This window comes from Rhipicephalus microplus, chromosome 1 (genome assembly GCF_043290135.1).
Source record: "Rhipicephalus microplus isolate Deutch F79 chromosome 1, USDA_Rmic, whole genome shotgun sequence".
Lineage (NCBI taxonomy): Eukaryota > Metazoa > Arthropoda > Arachnida > Ixodida > Ixodidae > Rhipicephalus > Rhipicephalus microplus.
In genome coordinates, this window is record NC_134700.1 from 264,360,577 (window position 1) to 264,377,502 (window position 16,926).

At 47.3% G+C, this 16,926-nt stretch overlaps 1 protein-coding gene across 9 annotated transcripts in view; it reads left to right on the top strand.

Moving 5' to 3' along the window:
* Window positions 1-16,926, top strand: part of LOC142815450 (uncharacterized) — a 78,389-nt gene that overhangs the window by 40,651 nt on the left and 20,812 nt on the right. For all 9 annotated transcript variants that reach the window (XM_075894142.1, XM_075894143.1, XM_075894144.1 and 6 more), the window contains 2 exons: window positions 4,274-4,448; window positions 4,854-4,990. In XM_075894142.1, coding sequence (XP_075750257.1) covers window positions 4,274-4,448; window positions 4,854-4,990 — 312 coding nt within the window. The remainder of the gene's footprint in view (window positions 1-4,273; window positions 4,449-4,853; window positions 4,991-16,926) is intronic.

The window sequence follows — 16,926 nt, forward strand, 5'->3', positions numbered from 1 at the left end:
AAGCATGAAGTTGACTGACTATATGTAGAGTTCTGGAAAAATCTTCTGCCTATGGTATTCTACATATGGAACATAGTCTCCAGCATTCTTTTGTGTGCATGGGTGTGCTTTTACATGCATTATAAAAAACATTTTTGGACAAGTGCAAACACGTGTACTGGATACACTTCTACAGACAACCCACTTCAGTGGTCTAGTGGTTATCCTGCACGTCACGGGGTCGAATCCCGGCTGTGGCGGCCACATTTTTGATAGAGGTGAAAATACCAGGGTCCCATGTACCCATACTCTTGTAGATTTAGGCGCATGTTAAAGAACCCCAGCTGGTCAAAATTTTCAGAGACCTCTACTACAGCGTCTCGTAATCTTATCTTGGTTTTAGGACATCTGGGACCCCAAAAAATTCTTATTCTTTAATTTAGATACAATGGAAAGCATACAGGTTAATCATCAAGCTACACCATCTACCAGTATAAAATTCTTCATGGCCACAGAAAAGTTGGGTGCTGCTTTCTCATCAGCCAGTATAGCCGTCCAAATAAGAGAGCTATGAAATTCTATTGGCTGCCGACCGTAGACAGTGTTAACTACTGCTAAATCAAAGCGATTATTCATTCCAGCTCTTGTGCTGAGCGCCAGTGGCCCTAAAGGGCTCAGTGGCGGAGGCTCGTCATTTTTTATTATTCTGTGCTTGTTATCTGCCGTGCCTCCTACTCAAATGCGAAACAATGCTTTTTACGCCAGCATAAGTATGCGCGTATGCTAGAATAGCGGTTTTGTGGTATCTGTCCTATTTGAAAATGCAATTCTCCTGAGCTGAAAGGTTTTATATGTGCTGCCCTACAATTCTATGCAGTAGCTCAGATAGTGTGCACAAATGCGAAGTTGTATAGGGAACTCAGGGTGACATATCTGAAACACTTTTGCGCTTTTAATGAGTAGCAGCCACACACTAAGTTTTAGCATGTCCTGTCTATGCTAGACATTCAGTCCATATCTGAATCACACATGGCACTTGAATATTTACACGGGGTGACACGATACAACAATGGAGGCTGTGTAAGCAGATTGAGGCTATCAATGTTGGGCATCATCTTTCTGGAGTCAAAAACCATGTACTTAGTTATGCCTCTCCTAATATTTTGGTGGCATAATTTAAAACTTTCCAGCTCCTTGTTGATTTCAGCTGCAATCCGAGTTATCCTGTCTCCAACAAATATTGGTACCGTGTTTTCTGCATACATTAAAGCTTCGGAGTACAATAACAAAAAAGGAAGGTTTTATTAAAGTATAGTAAAAAAGAAAAAAAACTCCAATGACCGAGTTATGCGGTACTCCTGAGTTTACTGACTCAGGGGAAGACTCCATACCATTTGTCACTATTCATTGCTTTCGATCGGAAAGGTAACTTTCAAGGAGTTGATAAGTTTTGCCTTTAAAGCCACAATAGTGTAGCTTAGTTAAACTCGTTGTGGTCAAGATAATCGTAGGTCTTTCTTATGTGTAAGAAAACAGTGGCAGCTAGGTTGTTGTTGTTTAGACCCTAGAACTGCAGAAAACGCAGACCTATGCGACCGAAACCATGCTGTTTCGACAAATTATATTATGTTGTAAGTGAATGGTGTAATTTATGCTGAGAGTAATTTCAAGTATTGCGTTAATTACACTTGACATGGATATTGGCTTGACTTGAAGCACAATTATGGTCACTATTTTTGTATGTTATCATTGTAAATGATGTAATCAACTTTAAATTTTATTTTTAAAAAAACATGGCTCTTTGCTAAGTCACTCATGTGCTCCTTAGTAGCAGTCGTAAAGGTTTTTAGCTTCAACTTTGCAATCTAGCTAAAATGTAAAATGTTCCGTTCCCCCACTCTCGTTTTTTCTTTAACATCGACGCACGCCTTTACCTGCAGCTGCAACAGCCGCCAACAAAAGCTTTTTGTTGAAACCCTTTGTTATGCTGGTCTACTTGATGTGGCTTTAGCTTTCAGGCCATTGTGTATGAGCACTCAGAAACAAAAGGTTCTCCTTCTTGATGCACAAGTAATGTTATTGCATTGTGTGTGATGATGATTGTGGTTTTGTCAGTGTATTGTAACACGGTTCACGGTAATCACGTCATCCTGTGGATCTTCTTGCTTTTTTGTATAGCCACTGACAACTTTTGCCGTAAACCGTGTGGAGAGCCGCTCTTTGAACACACGGACACAGTTGACGCGGTCAGACCAAACCTAACAACACACAATTATTGAATTACATTTTACAACAATGATCAAAATACATCAGTTGTGATTGACACACTGAAAAAACCTTGCACAATATTCCAAAACACTCAACAAGATAACAAACACAAGGTGGAGATACCAACGCTCGACTTGCCACGGGGGACCTGTGAGCGACGACCTGTGGTGCCGTCCTCATGGGCCCACCGCAAGAGACGACCGCTTGCTCCAACCGCCACACACCAAAGAGGCCCGCTCATCTCTCATGTGCTATCAGATGTCACTGCTAGCGCTACCGTCCTAACTATGATGATGGTGGTGGTGGTGGTGGTGGTATAAACGCTCGCGAGCACAACGTCACCTACCGCTTGGTAGTTGTGTATCCTAAATGTGGCCTATTCGCGAAACAGCAAAAGTGATTGAGCTGGCAGCATACTTTTGATGTGTCACACATTGTTATGCTGTCATTGCTTATGTCATATCAAAGCTATGATATTTTGCTCGATGCCTTCAACTCAGCATGAAAATTTAAGTTGTTTGCAAGTGGAGATCTAACTTATTCCTTCATAGAGGGAAATCTGACCTTGTCAAGTTGATTGTGATTGCAGGGATGCTTTGGATTAGTAATATCTTTTTTTTTTTTTTTTATCCTGCCACCTGTTCAAAAAACACAGTAATAGACGGAGGAAGACTTCGCACACAACATTGGGTGATCAGGACATTCAGACATGTGCCTTCAATCATGCGTGGGGTGTGATGCAACTGTAAACTACCCACTCAAGTCGTGTTTGTGATGCATAGTGTATAGCAGTGTATAGCAGACTCGAGTCGTGGCATATACAGCAAACGGCCCAAAACATCAACAGCTCTCTCGGAACCCTTCCCCCAGTGTATACACGTGGACTGTGCTCCCTGGCGAAGTGAGAGACAGAGAAAGTCACTAACCACCCGCGAGTGCTTTGAGGACGCTGCTATTACATAGTCCCAGTTTCCCCTGAGGAAGGAGCCAAGTCGGTTCCAAAACGACGGGTTTCTTCAAAAACTTTTGGTTAGAGTTTAAATATTTCTCACTATATAGCAGGTATTTGAACACACAGGCGTGGCCTCTCTCTTAATCAAGGCGGGCTAGTAGAGGTAGTCCCTTGCAAACACTTTCGTAACAGAAATAGAACTGTAACCCCTTACATGTTGTTTTTAGTTTAGCCTTAACCTCGTTGGGCTAAGGCTACTGGGCAAGTTTCCTAGCTGAAGGTGTTTATTCACCTCGCAGTATCAAGCTATCAACTGTAACAAACATTCATAAGAAACACTGGTGGCGCATTCCACTCATCTGGAGGTGAACTGCAACGAATTCGGAAGTGCTCAACGAGAGACGCGTTTTGAAGTGGCTGATGAACTCTACAGCAGAGCACTGCACTCCCTCCGGTAGAAGGCCTCCAACTCAGTGACAGGCGCTCCCACCAGAGCAAATGGCAGGGTGCGCTAGTACACATTCGCTTCCAGAAGCACACGGCTTTCCTTGCATTCATGGTGCTGCTCGATCGTTATGTTGCGTACATGACATAGCACTGACATAGCACATGTTATAGCACTGCCCAAAAAAAGACCACAGCTTCGAGTGAAAATCTCCATGTAGGTGTCAATCTCATGTACTATTTTTGGCACTACTTAAGATACTCTTCGTGCAAACTTCAGGGAACAGTACAGTTGGATATACTGTGTAACTTAAGAAAAAGAAAACTGATAAAAGACTGGAAATGGTAGCAGAGATGACAGTTCAAGGTACTACTCTGCACTGGGAAGATTAGAGCAAAGGAGAGAAACTCTGGCCTTGGATCAGTGTCTAATCCAGTCACAAGGTTTTTGAAAAACATGCCAGCACTGCTACAGCGGTTTGAGCTCTTCCTGTTTTTTAGCATGCTATTCATATACAGCCAATCTGAAGCTAAGCTGAGGTCTCTATTTGTAAATGTGTTTTTTCTCTCCCTCGCTGAGTGTGTGAGCTTCTCGCTGTTGCTTGAATTTTGGTGTGGTATTGTGCACAGGAGGAGGAGGTGGAGGAGTGTGCTGTGATGGGTCGGAGGTAGCACCGGAGGGGGGCACAGCCATGGCGCCCCCGCCGCCCCACGGCCTGGGGCCCCCCCACTTCAACCCCGATGAGCTGCCTCTGGCGGACCTGCGTCGCATGCTCATGCAGCAGCTCGAGTACTACTTCTCCAGGTACATTCTTCATTACACACTCGCTCCGACACCTGTTGATAGCATTGTAGGGCTGTTAGCAGTACTGAATTTTTGGACCACCTTGTGTAGCAATGCAGAGACGTTCATAGAAGAAAAGTTTATGCAAGAAATAGTGCTACTGAAAATAGTGTGTTCAACTATATTTTTCAAGCTGCAAAGAGATACTATAAAGTCATATTTATAGTATTAAAATGAGTCAAGTCACACTATGTAATAGTGGATGCCCTACTTATACAAGTTTGTAAGATTCGTTGAATTACTAGGCTAAAAAAATGCTGGAGCTGACAATTTTTGTACTGCTGCAGCAATTGCATGAAAGTTCAACTGTTTGTTGGGAAGTCGTGTATGTGTTCACTTTTGTAGCGTTTTCATTCCATTTTTCAGGGAAAATCTTGCCAATGACACATACCTGCTATCTCAAATGGACAGTGACCAGTATGTGCCTATTGGTACAGTGGCCAACTTCAATCAGATCAAAAAGCTAACCAAGGATCTTAGTCTCATCGTCGACGTCCTACGAGGCAAGTCAGTCATTTATTATTCTTACGCTATCAAGTTTTCTTACAGAAAAATATACAGACGAGGGTCCCATAGTTGAAGACAGCAGCAAGACCCTCGGTTGTGTGTTTGGTTGTATATTAAGCTGTTGTAAAAAAAAAACAACTAAAATTTGATATGTAGTTTCACTTACTCATGTGAGCCTCGGCTCGAGGGTATTTGATGTGAGCGTTGACCGATCGCCTGCAGCGAGGAATGCTTCATTGTAGAGCTCCTAAAATATAGTATGCCTTCTTATGCATCCTCGGTATCTGCAGTGAGTGCACCTCTACACTCACTGCTCATAAATGGGTGCAACAGTGAAAACCGCGGTCAAGCATCGTTAGTGTTCCATCTGGCCACCTTTGCCCGGAGCACCTGGTTTACCCCTGCTGGGACACAAAAGCAACTGCAGGGAACAGGAGGCTATGCTAAATTTTTTTGTGCTGTACCTATACAGTCGCCGACCGATAAATCGGACACCGATAATTCGGACATGCTCGGTAATTCGTACAGTCGCGGGGCACCACCGATGGTCCAATAGAAGTAATGTGTAAACACGACCGATATTTCGGACAGCTGCGAGATCTACATTCGGTAATTCAGACCCTGCCCGACTGTCGCGCACGCCGAATCGGCAGCCATTATTTCCTCTGGCACTCAAACCATACAAAGTATAGCCTCCGAGATCAAAACAAAATCTAATTGGTAATCTATGAGGCTTTATTTTGATCGCAACTTTATGCCGCAGAGATTTGTACTTGAAAATGCCAATCTTGGAGGCACAGCTCAACTGTGGGGGATCGTATCGACATCGCGATCATTCCACATTTCGGTTCCTGTATACCCTCGCCACTCTCGCTGTGCGGCTATCGCCGCCATTCTGTCACATGTGTGTACGGTACAGCGTTTTGCTGAATTCTGTGCGCGTTCATATTTATTTTGAGACTTGCTTTATTTTACGTCCAGCTGTCTCACAAGATCTGAAGTTAAATGGCACCAACGGTGCCCTCACAGACAGCGCCGAAGGCTGCGCCGACGAAACGCAGCAGATATACAACGCTAACCATGGGAAAGAAAACAGCCATCATTCAGCAAGTGCTCAGTGGTCGTCCGCAAGTCGAAGTTGCCCGAGAGTTCAACATTTCGAAGCAAACCGTATCGGATTACATGAAGAATAAGGACAAGATTTTTTTAGATGCGACGGAGACATCATCCGGAAGTGAACAAAAGAGCCAAGGTGTTCATCCGCAGTTGGAAGAAGCGTTGAGCATTTGGTTTAACGCTACTGTTGCTCAACGGGTTCCCGTTTCCGGCCACCTCTTGAAGCAAAAGGCCGAGACATTGGCACTTTGATTTTGGCATTGATGGATTTGAGTTCAGCGATGGCTGGCTCCGGAACTTTAAAAAGCGGTACGACCTCGCTTTCAAAAGAATGTGCGGTGAGAGCGGTGCCCTGGATAGCAACACTGGTAGCGAACTACCGCGGTGGAAAGTTGGTGGAGCTGCTTTGGCGCTACTCGGCTGACGACACCTTCAACCTCGATGAAACCGAGCTTTTCTATAAGCTACTACCGAGAAGACACTCGCCCGTTCTGGAGAACTTTGCCACGGAGGTAAACTCGGCAAGGAATGAGTCACTGTCATTGTCGCCTGCAACGCTTCTGGCATGGAAAAGCTCCCGCTGCTGGTAATCAGGAAATTGAAAAACCCTCGTTGTTTTAGGGGGGGGGGATCTGCCTGTCTGGTACGAAGCCAATACGAAGGCAAGGGTCACGCAGAAGCTGTTCACAGAGTATGTCAGAAAATTGGACCGAAAGTTTGAATTGCAAAAGCGCAAGGTCCTTTTGTTCGTGGATAACTGTACTGCCCATGCGCCGATCAGCTATCCGAAAGCCATCGAGCTAGAATACCTGCCGCCGAATACGATCAAAATACGACCAAGGTATCATCAAGAATTTGAAGGTGCTGTATCGTTCACGCATGCTGCAGCGAGTGTTGCTCTGCTTAGAGAGCCAGATAAAATACAACGTTGATTTGATGTCAGCCGTGAGCATGCTTGCTGATGCCTGGAAGGCAGTGTCGGCAGGCACGATCAGCAACCGTTTCCCGCACGCAGGATTTACGTTGCGTAGTGAGCCCGACACCGCCGACACTGCAGCCGAAAAACCCGACAATGCAACTGAAGAGCCTGACCTGCCGCCCAGCACATCGAGCTCAGGTGCGGACGTTATCGACGACCTGCATGGCTGCGGTGTACCGATTCCCGACACTGTTACGTTTCAAGACTTTGCAAACGTCGACAGTGCAGTGTCGTCGTGTGCCGAATTGAATGACGATGACATAATTGAGCAGGTTCTGCAACCGTCAAACAGCGGTTCTGACTCGGACGATGATGATGCGCCGTGTGCTCCGGACTTTAGATAGTTCGGACTTATTTCCATTCCCCGTGGAGTCAGAATTATCGGTCATCAACTGTATATAGTTAGTTAGGCCTCAATATTGCAGTGAGTGTGAAAATTTGGTATAGTAAAAGCTCCTTAATTCAAACTCCACTGGGACTTCTATTGCTACATAAAAGTGCTTTAATTAAGCAAAGTTGGTATTAGTAGGCGGGCACATAAATTGTCAAACATGATGCACCACATTTCACTGTCAGACCCCAAAGAAGCCATCTCTCAGCTAGTTTTTGCGAATTAGGCACTACTACTTGTTTATGCCAGCTGATTTTGTAAATTAAGTTCATGAAGCTCATTGCAGTCAAGCGTATCAACAAGTAAGCATACCTGCCAAGTCTCCCAGATTTCGACCCATTGTTCCGTTTGTACGGTTGTCAAGAAAATCGAAATTTCTGTGAGTGATCTGGCCGCATTGACAAAAAAGCAGCTCAATCCTCTCCAGGCTTTTCAAAACTACCCCATTTTATTTTAAATGAGTTTAAGATGCATTCATTTGAACGTACAGTATAATCTCAGTGATTCGAAACCACAGCAGATACGAATTCATGAAAAGCCAAATTCTACTATGTTCATTGGGCATAAATTTGAATGTTCCGAACACATTTCCTAATCACGGCAAGTGATACAGACTTTAGTACGGAAACCGTCGAACAAAAGCCAAGAGCAGCGCACTCGAAGCTTCAGAAGTACGCCTGCGACCGGTCCTTGCACGGTCTTTTACTGTGCGTGAATTTGTCGTTGCCACAACAGCTGCAGAAGAAACCACGGTCGCTCTTGACACTATCATGTATGGCGACGACGTAACTGACAGAACCCCGATAGTGTGCACTCAACCAGTCAAAGCAACGCTACTTTCCACAAACTCTGCTGACAAAACTGCAGTAGATGTGATCGTAGATGGCATGGAATGACTTAGGGTTAAAGGCGCGTGCGCAGCCCAGCGCACAGGGATTGTAAAAGGAACTACCGTTTGCTGCAACCGTCGCGGACAAAACCGCGGCCGGGGCGACGCGATAGTGATCTACAAGCTTCGGAGGCACGCAGCGGTTGATTAAAGTCAGTAAATATGTAAAAAAGTCGGTTTTGCCGCAAGGGTGAAGCAATGATTGTGACAGCAACCACTTGGAATGTCATGCTGAGAAGGCAAGCAGATCGAAACGTGCGATGCTCAGGCACAAGACGCATGAAAATGGTGTACACAGGACGAGAGCGAACTAACAACACCACTCGGCATGTACCGTAAAAACCCGCGTATAGCCCGGGGTTTTTTTCTAGATTTTAGGGTGCGAAATTTCGGCCCCGTACTATATGCGGGTCCCAAGAATTTTCGGCCCAAATTCAGTTTCGGTTTCGGCATAGCGCGGTGCTATCATCATCATCAGCTGTCTGCGCGCTTCTGCGCTAGGTAGTGTTAGCGGCGTTAGTCTTAACTGGTCAGTTGGTCAGTGGCCTTTGCTTCAACTTGGTGCCCATAATGACGGCCTCGATTTTGCTCCTGTGATTTTACGCCATGTCAGGACCGCGCAGGCAGTACTCTGCTGCTTTTAAAAGAAAAGTTATCGCTGCTGCCGAAACCATCGGCAACTGTGCCGCGGAGCGGCAGTTCGGAGTCAACGAGCGGAGCATTCGCGGTTGGCGGAAGCAGAAGGAAGCCCTCTTTGCATGCAGCGGCCAGCGAAAAAGTTTCCGCGGACCAAAAAATGGAGCATTTCCTGACGTGGAACGAGAACTCGCAGACTTTGTGCGGGAGCAGCGAGCTGCACATCTCGCTGTCAACATCGAGCTGCTACAAGCGAAGGCAAGGGAGATCGCTCGAGACAAAGGCATTCAGCCGGAGGATTTCAAAGCGAGCAAGCATTGGGTGTCTCGCTTCATGCGCCGCGCTGGGTTCTCCCTACGTCGGCGTACGTCGATCTCCCAGAAGCTACCAGAGAGCTACGAAGAGCACCTCGTGGCTTTTCAAAGGTACATAATTGTGTTGCGAAAGGCAGTCCCCTTTCAGCTGGGCCAGATCGGCAACGCGGATCAGACGCCGGTCTACCTGGATATGCCCTCGGCGCTGACGGTGCATCAAAAAGGCTCCAGGCAAGTTATCGTGCGGTCGACTGGAAACGAAAAAACGCGGGTGACTGTAATGTTATCCTGCACGGCTGACGGTCGCAAGCTGCCACCCTACGTGGTGTTCAAACGAAAGACGCTGCCGAAGGGGGAGAAGTTCCCGAAAAATGTCGTCGTCCGCTGCCAGGACAAGGGGTGGATGGACGAATCGTTAGTCCTTGACTGGATAAAGTCCGTGTGGTGTCGACGGCCCGGAGCACTGCTGGGGCTCCCTTCGATGCTTGTGCTCGACGCGTTTCGGTGTCACCTGGCCGACTCCGTAAAGCGACTGCTGCGCGACTCCCGCACCGAGCTCGTCGTCATCCCGGGAGGGATGACATCACAGCTGCAGCCGCTTGATGTGTGCCTTAATAAGCCATTTAAGGACCATGTCAAGCGCCTGTACGTGGAGTGGATGAGGTCCGGAGAACCAGAAGTGACCCCTGCCGGACGGCTGAAACGGGCCTCGCCAGCGATGCTCTGCTCGTGGATAGTCGAGGCTTGGGCCTGCATTCCAGAGGCGCTCGTTTGCCGCGCCTTCAAAAAGTGCTCCATCTCCAACGCGCTTGATGGCACTGAGGATGATGTGCTGTGGGAGAACATTTCCGACAAGGGAGCTTCGGAAGAGAGTGCGTCCGACGACGAGGATGAATGAAATGTCAATAAATGCATTTTTTCCATTTTCCTCGGACTATATTCGGGTGAAAACTTTTTTTCTCACGTTTGCTATCCCCGAATTACACCCCGGACTATATGCGGGTCCGAGCTATATGCGGGTTTTTACGGTAACGCGCTGTTTAAACAAACAAAAAGGATGCACAATACATAATCACGGGTACAGATGAGTACAAACTAACAAGTGTCTCAGTTGCTATACCTCGCTGTGTATGCAAAGCGCGCTCTTTTTGCAAACAGAATGTGGGCAGAGACCGAAGTGACTTTTGTGGGCCCGGTAACTAACGCAATCGTTCTGATGAAAGCTGAAGGCACACGATTTTACCCGGCAAAGGATAAGCGCGCCTGCACAAGCATCTAAACCACCCCCCCCTCCCCCCCGTCCACGGGGCAAATACTCGTGCATCGTGTTGAGCTGGGGGCCAAGCACAGGTGGCTTTTTTTTTAAATTTTTTTCTTTCTTGAGTGTTTCTCTTTCTTGAGATTTATGTAAGCAATAAGCCTTAACGTCGAAATGTATTATGCTATTTATGCTCCAAAACACATTTACTTATCTGGCAGAGTTAAATTAAAAGGGCCCTGCAACACTTTTTGAGCATGGTCAGAAAGCACTGCCGATCGGTAGATAGGCTCCAGGGAAAAGGCGAGCGAAATGATATAGCGCAGCACGCGGCCTGGAATTCACACTAAATCATCGTCGGCTAAATATTGCTTTCTCTTCTCTCGACAAATGACAGAAGACATCCTAAAATTACACAAAGAAGGCTCTCTATAAGCCATTAACTGATTGGAACATGGCATGCTCGGTCGTTACTGGGATCACGGCAGGAGGCACGCAACTTTTCCGCACATGCGTACGCGATCACGCTGAAAAAGCTTCACATTCAGAAAAGTGCTCAAGGTCACTAGACCCACGTGGCATATTTTCTTTGCCCGTGTCATTCTTGCCTGCTTAGTTTTCAGCGCTTTTGTTGAGAAGAGAGAATGGGATTGTAGTGTACGACAAACCCGAGTACTTATTCCTATACTAGGCGCATTCTTAAAACTTGCAGCGTTAAATTCCTGAGGTAATCTCTTTTAGCGACTCCATTCCATGGTTGCTTGAAAAAGTGTTTCAGGGCCCCTTTAAGGGGGGACGTGGCAAGTAAAACTAATTTTTTTATTAATGTACTGTTTGTGATGAAATTTGGTGTGTGTATGTGGATGATTGTGAGGATTCCAAATATGAAAACCGTTTTCAAATACCTCTTGTACTTTTTGAGTTACAAGCATAATTATACTAATTAATGCTCTTCGCACTTAAAGAGATAATTATTGCTAAATGAAATTATTTTTTCATATTATGTTCCCAAAGCATCAACTTGTGCAAAGAAGCTATTCGTTGATTTTTCTAGTTCTTGTAACCATAAATAAAATTTCCAAAACATGGATGTTGTTTTGCGCACACATCGCAGTAATTATAAAATGTGTTCTAAAAATTTTAAATGATGAGTAAGAAGAGAGATAAAGCTTTATTGCACTGCTAAAGGCCTCCTGAGCCTAGTGCAAAAAACGGAACGACTCTATCAGTCTTTGTTAGAAAATGACAGATGTTCTAGCGAAGGCACATAGGCGAAAATCAAGAGTTGAGAAAACTGACTTTGAAAGTTCACTCTTGTTTGGAAGTTCACAACATGCCTAAAACACTCAGAATCCTCCTGGGCAGTAATCCTGAGATGCTGTGGCCTTGGCCTCTGTAGAGCGCAACCCAGTTTTGCGCTTCTTTGTCGTGGAACAATGCGCCTTTTGAGCCCTCTTTACCCTTTTGGCATCCTTTTCGGCTGCTCGCCGCAAAGAGCAGTCTCCTGGATTGAAGCCCAGTTGAGCAGTGATCTCTTGCAGCGCACTCTTGCAGCCACCATTGAAACGGCAGACTGCATCTGCAACTGCACTTTCCACACTTCGAAGGGAGGCGAACTGGCTCTTGGACTGGAGTGACCAAATGAGGCTGTTCATACTCTCCACAGCGTTCTGGGTTTTTCCCTGCGCACACCTTTCAAGGAGCTCTTTGTTCGAGAGGCGCTTGTAGATTGGCAGCAGTGCCACTCGCACGTGAGGGGGCAGTTTATGTTTGTGAGGCGGCAGCGGCTCTCCCTTGGCCAATGCCTAATTGTGCGGGCACCAGGAGTCAGTCCCACTTGGGCACAGGTTGTGGTGTGGATCCTGGTCTGTGGATGTTGCATGGTAATAAGTGGCCATGATGGCCCTCTCCATGCCAGGAACATCGTTGGGGTGGCTCTTAATGGCCCAGCCATAATAATTCGTCAACTTCTTTATCAGGCCCTGCGTCAGCCGGCCTTTGCCACCCATGCTCAGTCCTCGGCCTTTGGATTTGTGCTCATCAAGAAGGTTGCGCAAGGAAGTGCCCATTCTTTTTTTCACATGGTTCACACACTCCTGTTTCTTAATCACCATGTAGCCATACACCTTGTCTTGCGTGAGGGCAAGGTACGTACGGCTGTCACCGTCGCAGAGCACATTGATGTATCGAAGCTTGTACTTGGTAAACGATCTTTCAAACATGATCCTAGCTGCTTCTACTTCCATTTGGCCTGCATTAGCATCGGTGTTCTTTTGGCACTGTGGCTTGTGTTTCTCAAGCCACTCCTCATAGTTGTCGTCACCAGGCTTGGGGCCAACAGCACAGCCTTGGCAGTAGTTGGACAGGACACAGTGGTCCAAGACCAAGCCTGTGTACAGCTCGATTACACAGCCCACGCCAATATGACTTCTGTGCCCCCTCGTCATCCACGTGCCGTCGTAAATGACGTCAATGTTGCCTGGCACTCCTCCTAGGTCCTTGTAAATGTCATGCACCTTCTGTGCACTTTCTGCTTCAATGCGGGTGGCAGCTGATGTGGTGGCAGGGTGGCTGTACTTCCTTTGCAGTCTCTGGTAGGACTTGTGGTGCAGTGCTCGATGCGAAATGTCCATCGCAGAAAAAATGTCATTTATGGCAGATTGTTTTCTGCCAACTGACTGCACAGCCCTCAAAGCACGCACGTTTACCTCAAAGGGGTTCGTTTTTTGTTGCCCGGAGCACCTCGGGGACGACCACGCACTGTTCACTCTGCCACAATTGTCACAAAAAAGTTCCATCCTCGCCGCGAGTCCAAGGCAGTGCGTAGTCTCGAGGCGTATCGACCCTTCGTCGCACTTGTTGCACTTTACTGACGAAAGCAGACCGTTCAGCATATTCTTATTTACAATGAAGAATGTGGAGTCCTTACCGCCGTCATTTTCGTCGCAGCCTTCGTTCAGAAGCTCGAGCTTCCGCTTTGAAGCGGACTTCGATGCTACGGCATCCAAAACATCCCGCCTTGTCTGCGCCCGCTGCGCGATTTCTTCACTGCTCAGAATCTGGGCCGAAACTCGCGATAGAATGTTCGACGCGCGCACGCCCGGAGTTGCAACGGCTGCCGACGCGGTGCCACCGCAATCGGGTTCGCGAGAGCGTCCATCACGGTCGACGGCATCCGGCGGTCTGACATACGACGATGTGGCACCTTCCACACTCTCGGCCTCACAACAATCAGCGAAGGGTCCGAGTAGAGGCTCCGTGACGCTTGAAGAGCATGCTCCGTCCGGAACTGCGACTGGGACGGCAGCCGCAGTCGTCTGCCCTTTGTTCCAAGCTTTCCGACGCTTGCCGTACTTGTGGACGCTCCGGAACTTTTTTTGCGGCAACATAGCACCGCAGTATGAGCAAGCACTCAGAAGAGACCACCGATGTAACAAAGCTTGGTAAAAAAAGCACGCGAACTATCACAAAAACAGCAAACTGGCAAAAAACGAAGCGCACGCCGGATGATTCTCGACACGGCGGCCGCAGATGCGCTCGCGCTTCCAAGGTTGCCAAGGTGCGCGGCGCAGCTTTGACCAGTAAGAGGTCGCGCCTGCTACCACGTGACCCGCGCAGCCAATTGCCGTTCTTCGTTTTCGTTTTTTTACTTGCTCCTCGCGTTTTTATTTTCACTCGGCGAAATACGAGACCGCGACCATCGGGAAGCCGGCTTTCTCCTCTTTCCAAAGCTACCAAAATGGCGGCCCACGGTCAACAACTTGGCGCGTTTGTGCGGCGTGAACAACACCGTTTCAGGGGCTTTTTTTTCGCACTTTTCGGCGACTAGCCTCGGCAAAAACACTATTTGCGGGATTTGTGGCGCACGTTTCGCTGTAATATTTTAGAACAAGGAAGTTGAAGGTCTGAAGATTACGAAAAAAAATAAATCAGAAAATCGCATATTTTGACCAAAATCGGCACTTTACTTGCCGCGCCCCCCCTTAAGGGGGGATGCTACACCTTCCAAAAACTCTTTTATTTTTGCAAGTACCTCAGTCAAATTTGGAGAGCCTATGTAGATTTTACTGCTGATTTCAAAAATCTAATTCTTTTTTTGCTGTGACAATTAGTTTTAAAGATATAATGAACTGCGACTTTTTCAATTAAGGCCTAATTAGCTAATTAACTGTAACTTGGATATTGATGTGCAACCTATAGAACCAATTCGGTATGTTCACAGTGTGCAATAAAGTATAAATCATTGTTCTGGGCTATTTCGAAGCAAAGTTGTGGGATGTTGAATATGACATGAAAAATTTCCCCATCTACACTTGAAACAAAAGATCCATTTAGAGAATTTTCTCCAAAAATTATTACAATAAAACTTACTTTACGACACATCCCCTGCATTTATCTTCGAAACAAAAAAGAAATCGTAATGATAACCCAGATAGAACAAGAGATATTGCTCCGGCATAATGGGAAGCACATGAAAATTGTCGTTTTGAGAAATCGAGAAAAAACGTGGGCACACATTTTTATTGCAGAAGACGCAACAAGACAACCTCAAAACGCACCAGAAGCATAGTCTGAATGCATTCTGTGCTCATGCCTCCTCTTCACTAGCTTCCGGAGTTCCAATGAGGCTGTTCTTTTCTTGTTGGAGACAATGCTGCGACGGTGGTCTTTTTCTCTCGCTCTCCTGGCACCAGTACTTGTCGCATTCATGTCCATTTCACCTAAGATTGCCGTTGCAGAATTCAAATTGCCCGTGTTGAAGCGCAGCACTGCTTCTGCAACAGCTGCTTCAACAGCGAGCAGGGACGCATGGTGCTCCTTGGGGGCCAAACTCCAGATTACCGAATGTAGGCTCTCGTTGGAGTTCTGCGTTTTGCCGCGTTCGCACCTCTGAAGCAGGGCTCTTTCCGAAAGCCGGGTATAAACCGGTAGTAATGCCTCTGCCACGTCTTTCGGTAGATTGTAGGCATGCCTGGGGTCGGGCTCACCCTTTGCTTTTGCGGCATTGTGCCGACACCATGAAGTTTCACCAGCTGGGCACAGACTGTGGTCCGAGCATTCATCAGTGGAGGTGACGTGGCGGTATGTGGCCATCACAGCCTTTTGCATCTCACCCACGTCACCTTCATGCGATTTCAGAGCCCGGCCATAATATGTGCTCAGCCTGGTGATCAGCTCACCTGTGAGCCTGCCTTTCCCACCAAGGCCTCTTTTCCCATCGCACTTTTGTTTCTGCACCAGGTTTCTCAATGCGGTGCCCATCCGTTTCTGTACATGATTAATACAGTCTTCCTTCTGCACGTCAATGTAACCATACACCTTGGCGTCTTGTATGGCGCAAAATGTCCTAGAGTCTCCATCAGACAGCATAGTTGTGTAGCGCGCAGGCCATGGCGTTCAAGCGACCTCTGAAATAGAATTAGAGCCGCCTCCACTTCCATTTGCCCCGCTTTGCTGTTCGTATTTTTTTGGCATTTGTGGTTAGCCTTCCATTCTTGATAGCCCTCACTACTAGGCTTTGGGCCCACCTCGCAGCCTAGGCAAAAGTTGGAAAGAACAACGTAGTCCAACACGTAGCCACTAAATAATTCGATAACTGTGCCCACGCCGATGTGGGAAGAATGGCCTCGCGTCTTCCACGTGCCGTCGTAGCTAACGGCAATATTGCCCCGGTGGCCGAAGCACAAGTCATCATAAATTGTTCTAACCTTTTCCGCACATTCGCTCATAGCGGACTCAGCCGCTCGCGTTGCAGCGGGTGCCAGCGTTTTCTTCAAATGCCGCTGAAACGTCTTGTGGTGCATACCGCGGTGTGAGATGCCCATTGTTGCGAAAATATCATTCATTTTCGTTTGGCCGTTGCCGGTAGCCACCATCGCCCTCGAAGCGAGAAGATTTACTTCAAACGGATTGCACGTTTTCGTGCCGTTCGTGCGGGGCGAAGTCCATTCATTCGCGATCTCGCCGCACCTTTCACACTGCACTAGCACTTTCACGGCAAGCCCGTAGTCCCGATCCCCTCTGACGATCGTAGCCAGTCCGTGGCAGGCTTTGCAACACAAGGCACCCATTATCGCGTTTAGGATATCTAGATGCATAAGCAGATAAGGAGCAGCGTGGTCCGAGTCCTGTGCGGTTGCCTCGCTACAACTTGCGGTGAAAAAGTCAATTTTCCGTGCAGTTGCTGGCGCCGATGAAAGCCAGTCGAGCGTCGCTTTCTCCCGGGCATGATTTTCTTCAACTTCGGCGTTTGTCACCACCTTGGCGTCGATTCGTAGTCGTCCGGAGTTCGCTTCACCGTCATCGTCGTCGGAGGCAACGCGCTCGGTCGCACCATCGCTGAACGGCC